Source organism: Hyperolius riggenbachi, chromosome 6 (assembly GCF_040937935.1).
Source record: "Hyperolius riggenbachi isolate aHypRig1 chromosome 6, aHypRig1.pri, whole genome shotgun sequence".
NCBI lineage: Eukaryota > Metazoa > Chordata > Amphibia > Anura > Hyperoliidae > Hyperolius > Hyperolius riggenbachi.
In genome coordinates, this window is record NC_090651.1 from 126,593,604 (window position 1) to 126,606,807 (window position 13,204).

Genomic DNA, 13,204 nt, shown 5'->3' on the forward strand with positions numbered 1-13,204 from the left:
CTCCTCTTCTTCACAGAAGCCACTTGCTGTACGTTGCCATTCTCCAACACCCAATCACATGAGCTGGGTATACAGCATAGAGGGAGCAGCTGCCAGGAAGAGAAGAAGACCCAAAGCAACTTTGGTGCACAGTACAGGTAAACATTATACTGCTCTGCTGCACATACTCTTCAACAGGGTGAGTGGGGGGATGTGTGTGAGTGACTGGCTACATGGAGGGGGGGGGTAGCAATTTAGGGGGCCCCTATGATAATTTTGCATGGGGACAAGGGGAGTTTTTGGTACTTTACTGCTTGAAAATATGCATGTATGCACAGCGCACCTACCAAATGGTTTTGTTCATACATGGCAAACAAAAGTTTACTCCAAAGCTGTGTCATATTGCTTATAAAACGTGTTTGCATCTGACCTTATGTGGTTTGCTACCTTCTCTATTTCTTGATTTAATACAGCTAAAAAGGGAGCAGACACTGCAGTATGCATGCTTTTTGCAATCAGGGCTTCTTAAAGTTCTAAGATGGAATTCAAAGTACTGGTTGTCAAATTAACTTTTGCTACGTAGTATGCACAACAGTGCAGATCATTTTTCTCTATCAATTTACAAATCAATTTCCTATTCCTAACACTTGCTTAATCCTTGATTTGTTTACTTGCTTTTGAGCTGCAGTTCTGGTTTGACCTCAGCTTGTTACACGTATTGCTTGTCTGCTGCCTACTATAACTTTAGCTTGTTTACCATCTCCAAATGAACTCTGCCCACATCGATTTGGTTTGTGACCTTGTTTCTGAAAGTACTCTGCTTGCCCCTGACCTCAGATTTTGTATTGACTAATCCTGTTTGCAGTGTGCCCTGACTCCTAGTCTACTATCTCCTTCTTACATCACTTCATCACTGTGTGACCTATTCTTACTGCCACTGGTTAGGTATCATCAAGGATTCTTAACCTTGTAGCCATTAGGCAGCAAAGTCCATCAGCCCTTGAGGAATGCTGTGGTGAAAACACATGGAGACTTAGCAGTTTCTCCTGAGTTTTCTCCTAGGTTATATTTTTAAAATTGTCCATAGAATGCTCCCCCCCCCCCTTTTTTAATGCCTCCCCCCCTTTTTTAATGCCCTTTAACCACTTAAGGATCACAGGTTCAACCCCCCCCCCCCCGCCCTACATTTTAGTGCTCTGGAGCTTTAAAAGCTTGCTGCAGAGCATTACAACTTGGCACACAAATACCCCCCCCCCTTTTCTGCCCACCAGCAGAGCTTTCTGTTGGTAGGCTCTGAGCGCTGCTGTAGGCTTTTTTTTTTATCGTAACTAATTTGTTTCCCTCTCTCTCTTTTTTATTTTTTTTTTAAATAAAAATGCATATTTTTTGTTTATTTATCCCTCCCCCGACGGCCAATTACAGCGATCAGCTCTCCTAGGCATCAGCCTATCAGGCATGATCATTTGAACTCTCATTCACGGACGTTGTGTGCCATTGCACTTTCCCGTGGTAGGACGATAGATCGGGGAATGCTCATTCGTCAGGTCGCATAGCCATGGGGTCCCCTAATCCATCTTCTGGTGAGGGAAGCAGGAAATTTGGGCGCATGAGGCAGGTGGACAAAAAGGGCGCCGCAATTCACTCCCATAATAAATATCGTTTAATCGGCGCCCAACAGGAAAAAAGGGCGCCGCAGAAAAATAACGTTTTAAAAGCGGCGCCAGGAGACTTTTAATGTTTTATAACTGCTTCTCATGATTACACATTATTTAATGATTTATAATTTTTTACACATTATTTTTAAACGCAAAACAGTACAATATTTTTTAAAACATTATTTTTAAACGAAAAATTGTAAAATTTTTCTTTTTTAAAACATTATTTTTAAACGAAAAACCGCACAATATTTTTTAAAACGTTATTAATGCTTATCACAGGGGGTCTTAGGTTTAGGCACCACCAGGAGGGTCTTAGGTTTAGGCACCACCAGGGGGGTCTTAGGTTTAGGCACCACCAGGCGGGTCTTAGGTTTAGGCACCACCAGGGGGGTCTTAGGTTTAGGCACCACCAGGGGGGGTCTTAGGTTTAGGCACCACCAGGGGAGTCTTAGGGTTAGGCACCACCAGGGGGGTCTTAGGTTTAGGCACCACCAGGGGGGTCTAGGGGTTAGGGATAGGTATAGGGAGGGTTCTGTGTGAGAGTAGGGTTAGGTATAGCTTTACTAACATTCTTATTAATGTTTTATAAAACGTTATTTTAAATTTCACTTTTTAAACAGGGAAGATTAACGTTTTTACAATTGCCGATTTCATACACATTATTTAATGATTTATAACTTTATAAAACATAATTTTTAAACGAAATATAGCACAACTTTTTTTAAAACGGTATTCATGCTTATCGTTTAAAACCGTGCGCCCTTTTTTCCCGGCGCCCTTTTTTAACGTACGCTCTGGTGAGTATGTAGCTTTAGTATATCTTTCATCCAGGATTAGAGGAAATATTTATAAAACTTATTTAGTAATTAGTAATACTTTGACAAAACGTGAATAATCATAATATACACTGGATAATATACAAAATGTATTCATTACATTATATCAGTTTGAATGTAATTTATTTATACATGAATGGATCAGTGTATATTACCTGAATTCCAGCCAGAATTCCAGAGCAAATATTAGTTCCTCCAGATGCTGTTGTTGGAACAAGTTGCTTTAGCTGTTGGCGTTCGGCGTCACTCCTTATTTGCAGCAGTTGTGATAAAACAAAAGCAGAGCTAGAAAACTTAACCATTCCAACGGAAGAGTTTGTCTCAATTATTTGAATTAGGAAAACATCAGCTGCTTGGTACAACCTCTGAATACGATTATACTGCAATGGATAAAAAAATGGATATAAAAAGTCATGGCATAGTATTTTGAGAAGGATCAGCTACAATGTATTCATAGTTTGATATAGTTCATATATTTACATCATTTAAAAGCAAAAACCTAAGAGCTAACTAACTGCACGGACATAAAAAAAAACGTATTGACCCACGTGAAAGCAACCACTTGTCATAATGTTTTATAATATGCAGCTCTATGATACAACTTTACCCGCCATTCTCTCAATGTTCTCAGTGCTTATGCACAGCTGTTATAAAACTTTTATTTAGTGACAGCTTTAATAGCTCTGTCTTTGGTCACTTTCCGTTTTCACAAAAAATTACACGTCGTGTACACAACTCAGGGCAGTGGTGCTGTGGCCGGCTATACTCGGCCAGCCTCCAGAGGTAGTGTAGGGATCACTTTGATATCTACCTATTCTGGTCGATGAACCGGGTCTCTTCTACCACCATGGAGCGGCGCTGTATGTGGATATCCTACTTCAGGTCCCAATCACATGATATGACATGATCAGGACCTGAAGCTTGATACAGCGCTGCTCTGTGGTGGAAGAATAGTGCCTAGAACAAATACAGTGGCTTGCAAAAGTATTCGGCCCCCTTGAAGTTTTCCACATTTTGTCACATTACTGCCACAAACATGAATCAGTTTTATTGGAATTCCACGTGAAAGACCAATACAAAGTGGTGTACACGTGAGAAGTGGAACGAAAATCATACGTGATTGCAAACATTTTTTACAAATAAATAACTGCAAAGTGGGGTGTGCGTTATTATTCAGCCCCCTTTGGTCTGAGTGCAGTCAGTTGCCCATAGACATTGCCTGATGAGTGCTAATGACTAAATAGAGTGTACCTGTGTGTATTCTAATGTCAGTACAAATAAAACTGCTCTGTGATGGCCTCAGAGGTTGTCTAAGAGCATATTGGGAGCAACAAAACCATGAAGTTCAAAAAACACATCAGACAGGTCAGGGATAAAGTTATTGAGAAATTTAAAGCAGACTTAGGCTACAAAAAGATTTCCAAGGCCTTGAACATCCCACGAAGCACTGTTCAAGCGATCATTCAGAAATGGAAAGAGTATGGCACAACTGTAAACCTACAAGACAAGGCCATCCACCTAAACTCACAGGCCGGACAAGAAGAGCGCTGATTAGAAATGCAGTCCAGAGGCCCATGGTGACTCTGGACGAGCTGCAGAGATCTACAGCTTAGGTGAGGAAATCTATCCATAGGACAACTATTAGTCATGCACTGCACAAAGTTGGCCTTTATGGAAGAGTGGCAAGAAGAAAGCCATTGTTAACAGAAAAGCATAAGAAGTCCCGTTTGCAGTTTGCCACAAGCCATGTGGGGGACACAGCAAACATGTGGAAGAAGGTGCTCTGGTCAGATGAGACCAAAATGGAACTTTTTGGCCAAAATGCAAAACTCTATGTGTGGCAGAAAACTAACACTGCACATCACTCTGAACACACCATTGTGGGCAGCACGGTGGCGTAGTGGTTAGCTCTCTCGCCTTGCAGCGCTGGGTCCCTGGATCGAATCCCAACCAGGGCACTATCTGCAAAGAGTTTATATGTTCTCTCCGTGTCTGCGTAGGTTTCCTCCGGGAACTTCGGTTTCCTCCCACATTCCAAAAACATACGGATAAGTTAATTGGCTCCCCCTAAAAAAATTGGCCCTAGACTACAGTACTTACACTACATAATATAGACATATGGCAATGGTAGGGATTAGATTGTGAGCTCCTTTGAGGGACAGTTAGTGACAAGATATATATATACACTGTACAGCGCTGCGTAATATGTCGGCGCTATATAAATACTAAATAATAATAATAAAAAAAAAATAATCCCCACTGTTAAATATGGTGGTGGCTGCATCATGCTCTGAAGTTGCTTCTCTACAGCAGGGACAGGGAAGCTGGTCAGAGTTGATGGGAATAAGGATGGAGCCAAAAACAGGGCAATCTTGGAAGAAAACCTCTTGGAGTCTGCAAAAGACTTGAGACTGGGGCGGAGGTTCACCTTCCAGCATGACAACAAGACTAAACATAAAGCCAGGGCAACAATGGAATGGTTTAAAACAAAACATATCCATGTGTTAGAATGGCCCAGTCAAAGTCCAGATCTAAATCCAATCGAGAATCTGTGGCAAGATCTGAAAACTGCTGTTCACAAACGCTGTCCATCTAATCTGACTGAGCTGGAGCTGTTTTGTAAGGAAGAATGGGCAAGGATTTCAGTCTCTAGATGTGCAAAGCTGGTGGAGACATACCCTAAAAGACTGGCAGCTGTAATTGCAGCAAAAGTTGGTTCTACAAAGTATTGACTCAGGGGGCTGAATAATTATGAACACCCCACTTTGCAGTTATTTATTTTAAAAAAATGTTTGAAATCATGTATAATTTTCGTTCCACTTCTCATGTGTACACCACTTTGTATTGGTCTTTCACGTGGAATTCCAATAAAATCGATTTCATGTTTGTGGCAGTAATGTGACAAAATGTGGAAAACTTCAAAGGGGCCGAATACTTTTGCAAGCCACTGTATTTTGCAAAATACTCCCTGCGCTACTCTGCATAGAGGGGGTGGCAGGCTGGGGAGGCAGAAAAGTATGCGGAGTTGCAGTGTTAGAAAAAAAGAAAAAGTGGTGGGAAAAGGTTAATGTTTGACTAGCCCTTTCAGCCAAAGAATATGGAGAAAGTGCCCGCAGCCATGCATGAGCAATTCTGAACTGTGCATGTTTATGCAAAACAAAAGGAAGGGCTCATGCAGAAAAGAAATAGGAGTATGAGTGCTTTCTTTCCCTAGAGATGTGCGGTTGTAAACTTGCACAACTAATCACTTGTCCACTGCTCGGGTAAACATCTGGATGTCTGAGAGGGGAAGTGCCCTTGAAATGGGGAAAGAGGGCACCCAGAAGACAACAAACAGTCAAAGGGTGGTCAGGGGAAAATGTACTTGTGCCCCCATTACTTTCTTTTCACACTTTGTGAACACTTCCCTACCACAGGCTATTTCCCCTTAAAAACAAGAGCAATTTTCACATTTCATTCCTCCTATACATTCGCCAATAACTTTATTGCTACATGTCACACCTAAATGACCTATATATTGTTTTTGTTTTTTTTGAGACAAACTAGACTTTCTTTGGGTGGTGTTTTATTTTGTATACAGGGAAGGGAATAAGAAAAAAAATGAAAAAATTCTTTATTTCTTAGTTTTCAGCAATGGTAGTTTGAAAATAAAAAAGCTACTGTAAATAAAACCCACATGTGATGGGGGGAGGGGGGGGAGGAGTATAATTTCTGAGTCAGCATGTGTGCTCAAGACTATGTAGCTGGGTAATGGACGAGGCTACACAGATGGACACAGGAGTAATGAGCAAGGGAGCAAGGTTGCCCAGAGCAACTGCCTATCACGCTAGATGCTATGTGATACAATACACAACAGACGTAGTGGGTGACAGGCTTGGGTCATACACGATAGATCAGATGGCAGTGGTGCAGTGGACTAGATAGAGTCGGTAACAGGCTAAGGTCATACACATTAATTCAGAAAAATAACAAATGGCTCAACTAACGGATAAATATATATTCGCAGATCTGCATATATATTTATCAAGGAACTAGCTAAAGCACAAGTAATAACAATTAACAAGACTAACAACAGACAGACAGATGGAATGCTTTGCCAATCTAGTCGCTGCCCCAGCGACGGCAACATTCACACTGACCTAGACTAGACGAACAGGTAGGAGCGTAACTAATGGCAACCGCTACTTTCCTTACGTCCTCAGGAACAAGGCAAGAAGAAATACTACCAGTCACCAACGTGGTGCTGGCAGAATCTAAGCTATCAGGATCAGAAGGACTTTACTGTATCCCAGCGGATACAGCAAACTTCCAAACAAGAAACAAGATTAAACTATGCAATATACAATACACATGAATGACCCAGGGACAACTCAGGGAGCTGAACGCTATGTCGGGCCGGGTCTGAAATGGGAGGCAGACTTTTATGTCGACATCAGCCAATGGATGCAGGCATGCAAATTCCCACACAGCTGAATTGTAATTACTCAATCCTGAGCCCGCTTGATTACAAGCTGCTATCTGAAGGACTCTCATAACAAATACATGCAATATTATGCAACAACATGCATGTAGGAAAGCCAGGGCTATCTGGCTGCAGTTCAACTGCAGCAAGCAAAAGGAGGAGTCATGAAAGCATCCTGAGCTGCTCTGAACTGCAGAGTGATTGCAAATGACAATGAGACTTATTGCGAATGCGCAACCGAATGCAAGCAGATAAGTCAGAATTGCCGACAGAACATTCTACAGGAGAGATCCTGACAGTACCCCCTTCCTTTAAAGGTGGCTTCCAGAACCCTATAGAAACTTGCATAATTCTCCTGAACTACCCAAACCAGAAAATCAGATGCAGAAAATCCAGCAAACTGATCTGACTGATAACTCATGAAGGTCGGGACAGCCCGACAAGACCAAATTCCAGAATCGGTCACACCAAGACCGAACCAATCAGAACCAGAACCTCCAGAACCATGCCCATTAGTACTGCAATCCCCAGTGTGATACCTATCAGAACTGTCATTTTCAGGAAAAAGCCCCCCGAAAGTCTCCGAGCGATACCCACCACCTTTTTTTATGTATGTGAATATAATTTTATTTTTTGTCAACTAGATGTTGCCTATCCATTACTATGTCACCCAGTCAGTTGGGCCCAGGGTGAGAGGAATGACAGCTTACCCTGCTGCTACTGAAATTCCAGGCGATGTTAAATATTCCCACTCCGAGTCATAGTAACTCATAGGGAGAAGTAATTTGGGGTCCGGCTATTACTGGCACTCAAATTACACTGAAAATGCTGCTGCACCGCCCAAGTCAGGCGCTGTGCGGCTGTGAGCCCGCGCTGAGACAACCTGTCTCGTAGAAGATGACTTAGATGAAGCTTAAAGAAAAACAACCTGCTCATTGTGATACACTTAATGAATCAGAATCAGAATCACAAACTTTATTTCGCCAAGCACGACTGGGTCGTGCCCGGAATTGGGCTTGGCATGTACAGGGTACTGATACACGATATACAGTGTTTACAGATACCGGACAGGACAAGCAGTAGGAACAGAACATTATACAGAATACAGAACATTATATAACATTTATGCAGATCGAGACAATTTGGCATAAATTACAATACAAAAAAAAAACAAACGAAAAGTACGCTTGAGCTGGAGCGCCGTCTATGTGCAGAGTGCTTCAGTGCGTCATGGTATTGTGGGGTGAGAATGGGCATTCCCATGGAGAGAGTTCAGGAGGTTGACAGCCGAGGGAAAGAAGCTGTTCTTATGTCTTGAGGTCCTTGTGTAGATGGATCGGAACCGGAGCTTCCGGCTCGAGAGGAGCTCATTAAAGAAGCGGTAGCCTGGGTGTGAGGGGTCGTTGGCGATCTTTAATGCTCTGGTGTTCAGCCTGGAGTGGTAGAGGAGGTCCAGGGTGGGAAGGGATCTCCCGATGATCCTCTCTGCAGATTTGATGACCCTCTGCAGTTTGAGCTTGTCGCTGGCGGAGGAGCTGGCGTACCAAACCAGGATGGACGAGCATTGGACGGATTCGATCGTGGCTGAGTAAAAATTTGTCAGGAGTTTTTGGGCCATACCGAACTTTTTCAGTTGGCGGAGAAAGAAAAGTCTCTGTTGGGCTTTCCTCTGTGTTGAGGCAGTGTTGGTGTTCCACCTTAGGTCATTGGAGATAGTTGTGCCCAGTAGGCGGACACTGGGGACTCTTTCCACTTCCATGCCATCAATGTGGATTGGAGGTGGGGTAGAGGCGCGCCTCCTGAAATCAACGATCATCTCCTCTGTTTTTGCTGTGTTTAGGACCAAACCGTTCTCTCTGCACCAGCGGCATATGTTTTCGACCTGGTGGCGGTACACCTTCTCATCGTTTTTGATGATGAGACCTACAATGGTCGTGTCGTCGGCAAATTTGATTACTTTTACTGAGTCTGACGAGGATTTGCAGTTGTTCGTATACAGAGAGAACAGGAACGGCGACAGGACGCAGCCTTGTGGGGCCCCTGTGTTGGTGATCCTAGGTTGTGAGGAGATGGTGCCTAACCTGACGACCTGGGACCTGTTGGTGAGGAAGTCCGTGATCCACAGGCGTAGGGTGGGGTGGACTCCTAGCGCAGCGAGATTGTCTTGAAGTATTTTAGGGCTGATGGTATTGAATGCTGAGCTGAAGTCCAGTAGGAGGATCCTGGCGTAGGAGTCCGGCCTATCCAGGTGATCATAGACGTGCTCCAAGCAGATGTTGATGGCGTCATCTGTGGACCTGTTTGCTCTGTACGCGAACTGGTGCGGGTCCAGCAGTCCCTCAGTAGAGTCCTTAAGGAGGGGTAGCACCATGCTTTCAAAAGCTTTCATGATCACGGATGTAAGTGCCACGGGCCTGAAGTTGTTGAGGTCGAGGATGCCCTGCTTTTTGGGGACAGGGATAATGGCAGACCTCTTGAAGCACGCGGGAACTTTGCCTTCCTGGAGGGACCTCGTGAAGATGAAAGAGAGGGTGGAAGCGAGCTGACGAGCACAGGTTTTCAGGCAGGCTGGCGACACTCCGTCCGGGCCTGAGGCTTTCCCAGAATTTAGCCTTAGCAAGTGTTTCAGTACATCCACCTCCCTCACTGACGGTGGGGGTGAGTAAGGGCCTAGGGCTACAGTGGCAGATTGTGCAGGTGGCTGTGGGAGTCCTGCAGGTGCTGGCTGGTTCTCGAATCTGCAGTAGAAGTCACTGAGACTCTCTGCAAGCTCAGTGCTCGGTGTGGCATGCTGAGGGGGAGGCTTGTAGTTGGTGGCAGCCTTCAGCCCTTTCCACACGGCTCGTGAGTCGTTTGAGGAGAGGTTCTGTTCCAGCTTTTCCGCGTAGCCCTTCTTTGCGGACCTCAGCTCTCTGTTCAGGTCGTTTCTTGCCTTTTTGTATTCCTCCTGGTTGCCGGACTTATGTGCAGCTTCCTTGCTACGTCGTAGTTGTCGTAGTTTTTTTGAGAACCATGGTTTATCGTTTAATGCCCAAATTAATAAGGCAACTTTGAGACACATGGAAAAGTGTTAAAAAAACTGGTCTGGTTTAAAGGACAACTGAAGTGAGAGGGATATAGAGGCTGCCATATTGATTTCCTTTTAAATAATACCAGTTGCCTGGCAGCCCTGATGGTCTATTTGGCTAAAGTAGTGTTTGAGCACCAGAAACAGGCATGTGGCGAATCTTGCCAGATCCGACAATAACGTCAGAAACACCTGATCTGCTGTATGCCTGTTCAGGGTCTATGGCTAAAAGTATTAGAGGCAGAGGATCAGTAGGACAGCCAGGCAACTAGTATTGTTTATAAGGAAATAAATATGGCAGCCTCCATACCCCTTTTGCTTCAGTTGTCCTTGTAACAACTGTACCTGTCCGTGGCAGGTCCTGCGGCGTTCCTCACGGCGTCTCCAGCGGGACTCGCTCTGGCGCGGGGTCCTCTGTGTCATCTTCTCATCCTGGCGTCTCCAGCAAGGCTGCGGGAAGTCAGGGGGCACGCGTGCGCAGTTAAGGAGGCGTGTCTGAGCCAGACCGTCCTCCGGTGGGCTGGGCTCATTCCCTCCTCAGATAGTATATTAGGTCAGACGAGTCAGTCACTCACTGGCCTTGATACTAATCAGTACGCTGGTTCCTGGCCTAGCAAGCTAGCTTCTTGAGATACATTTATATATTGTGTAAACGCACAATATATATATGTACTCCAGTCAGTCATTCTTGTCATATTTTGTAGTTATTTAAGTTTGTTATTTTGTAAACTTCTGAAAATCATATACTGTTTATTTATCTGTGTACTGACTTTTGCCTGCCTTTTGACTTCGCTCTTGCCTAACGATTCTGTACCTCAGTCATCTGATTTCCATTACCGACTCGGCCTGTCTCTGACTCTGTTATTGCCTAATCCTAGTAATACGACAGACATCTGATATACGTGTATGACCCTGCTCGAATTTGACTATGATTTGTTTAACGATTCTATACCTCGACAAACTTGTGCACAAGTTCTGACTGTACCAGACTATAACCTTGTACCATTGCTGTGTTATACTGTACGTTATTTAGTCACGCCCAGCGTGACATTATCAAGGCCCATAAAAGGTATTTATAATGGACGATCTGCAGTGACAGATTGTTTCATTGGCCGCAGCCGTTAACCAGCTCACGGAGCAGATGGCTACGCAACAAAGTCAATTGACTCAGTTAACCAACTCCTTTGCTCAATTAAGCACCTCTGTCAATGCTAACTTTCAGCAGGCTCCCATTGCTCCCAATATATCCACTATTGTACCTAAAATCCCGTTGCCAGAGAAGTTTTCAGGCTTACGTTCAGATTTCAGCAATTTTCAGAATCGTTGTCTGTCCTATTTTGAGGTTCGAGCTAGATCTTCTGGGAGCGAATCCCAGAAGATTTCTCTCATAAAAACTGTTACAAGGTGACTCCCAGACGTGGGCTTACGGTCTAGAACCTGGGCATGAGGCATTAACATCTCTAGATAATTTTTTCAAGGCCATGGCCACTATATACACAGATCCTGATATCACAGCCACTGCAACCCGTAAACTTAGAGACCTCAGGCAGGGTCATCATGCGGTCGAAGAATATGCGGCCGAATTTAGGAGGTGATCTGTTTCCATTAACTGGGGTGGTACAGCCATGATGGATCCATTTCAGTTTGGTTTGTCTGATTCCGAGAATGACATGCTAGTGAGTCATCCGGAACCCAAGACTTTAGAGGAGGCTATATCGCTAGCTATAAAAGTTGACAGACGGTTAAGATACAGACGGCAGGGAAAGACTTACGCTACTCTCTCCACCTCCATTAAACGGACTAGTGCTTCCTCTATGTCTTCTGAAGAACCAATGCACCTGGGATATTCTAAACTCTCTCCCACTGAGAAACTTAGGAGGAAGGAGGGACTTTGTATGTACTGTGGGGAGAAGGGTCATTTTGTCCAGACTTGTTCTGCCAAGAGGTTTCCGGAAAACTCCAGCACCTAAGTGAAGAAGGGGGAATTCACTTGGGTGGTAAGTCTTCTCCCCTCAAAAGTAAAAAAATATTGTTACCTGCTACTATAACATGGGACAATAAGTTCTTACCTTGCCAGGCTTTTATAGATTCTGGAGCTGCAGGTAACTTCATTGATTCTGATCTTGCTACCGAGCTGGGTATTCCAATAAGACCCTTGCAGAACAAACTTTTTGTCACCGCCATCGATGATACTCCTTTACAGGCTGAGAAACCCATTACTGTTACCCAGCAAGTTTCTCTGCAGATAGGAGTTATGCATTGTGAACAAATTCAGTTTTTTTGTACTAAGAATGCCCTCCAGTCTGTTGGTTTTGGGGTTACACTGGCTTCAACTCCACAACCCCGGAATTGATTGGGATTCTGGTCAGCTCATCTCTTGGTCACCTTATTGTCAAGAGAAGTGTCTCAAAAGAATTATTCTCTCTAGTCTAGAAGTAAAGTGTAATGAGGTTCCAATACCTTACACAGATTTTTCTGATGTGTTTTCCTCACAATCTGCAGACAAATTACCACCACCTAGGCAGTATGATTATCCAATAGAGTTGTTACCTGGGACCATGTCTCCCCGGGGTCATTTGTATAATTTAACTGGTCCAGAGAAATTAGCCATGAAAGACTATATTAGGGAACATTTGCATAAAGGTTTTATTCGACCCTCTACGTCTCCCACTGGGGCAGGAATTTTTTTTGTGGAAAAAAAGACCTCCGCCCTTGTATTGATTAACGGGGTCTAAATAAAATTACAGTAAAAAATCGCTATCTATTGCCTTTGATTGATGATCTCTTTTCCCAAGTCTCGGGGCTAAGATCTTCTCTAAATTAGACCTACGGGGAGCTTATAATTTAATACGCATTCGTCAGGGAGATGAATGGAAGACGGCCTTCAATACGCAAGACGGGCATTACGAATATTTAGTTATGCCCTTCTGTCTGTGTGCCCGGCTGTCTTCCAAGACTTCGTAAATGATGTTTTCCGTGATGTTTTAGGTAAATTTGTTGTCATTTACTTAGATGACATCCTTGTCTATTCTGGCTCATTGCCAGAGCATCGTGAACATGCGAGATATGTATTACAAAAGCTAAGAGAGAATTCTCTATTTGCCAAATTAGAGAAATGTCTATTCGAAGTAAAACAGGTACCCTTTCTCTGATACATAATTTCTGATTCCGGCCTATCGATGGATCCTAAAAAACTCACAGC

The 13,204-nt window shown here is 43.8% G+C and overlaps 2 protein-coding genes across 7 annotated transcripts in view; one reads left to right on the forward strand and one right to left on the reverse strand.

Annotated features, from left to right (window-relative positions):
• The window catches only part of LOC137521088 (leukocyte tyrosine kinase receptor-like), a 176,198-nt gene that overhangs the window by 123,703 nt on the left and 39,291 nt on the right, over positions 1–13,204 (forward strand). The gene's annotated exons all lie outside the window — the stretch shown is intronic.
• Positions 1–13,204, reverse strand: part of LOC137521086 (calcium-activated chloride channel regulator 4A-like) — a 153,527-nt gene that overhangs the window by 86,844 nt on the left and 53,479 nt on the right. For both annotated transcript variants that reach the window (XM_068239867.1, XM_068239866.1), the window contains one exon: positions 2,629–2,853. In XM_068239867.1, coding sequence (XP_068095968.1) covers positions 2,629–2,853 — 225 coding nt within the window. The remainder of the gene's footprint in view (positions 1–2,628; positions 2,854–13,204) is intronic.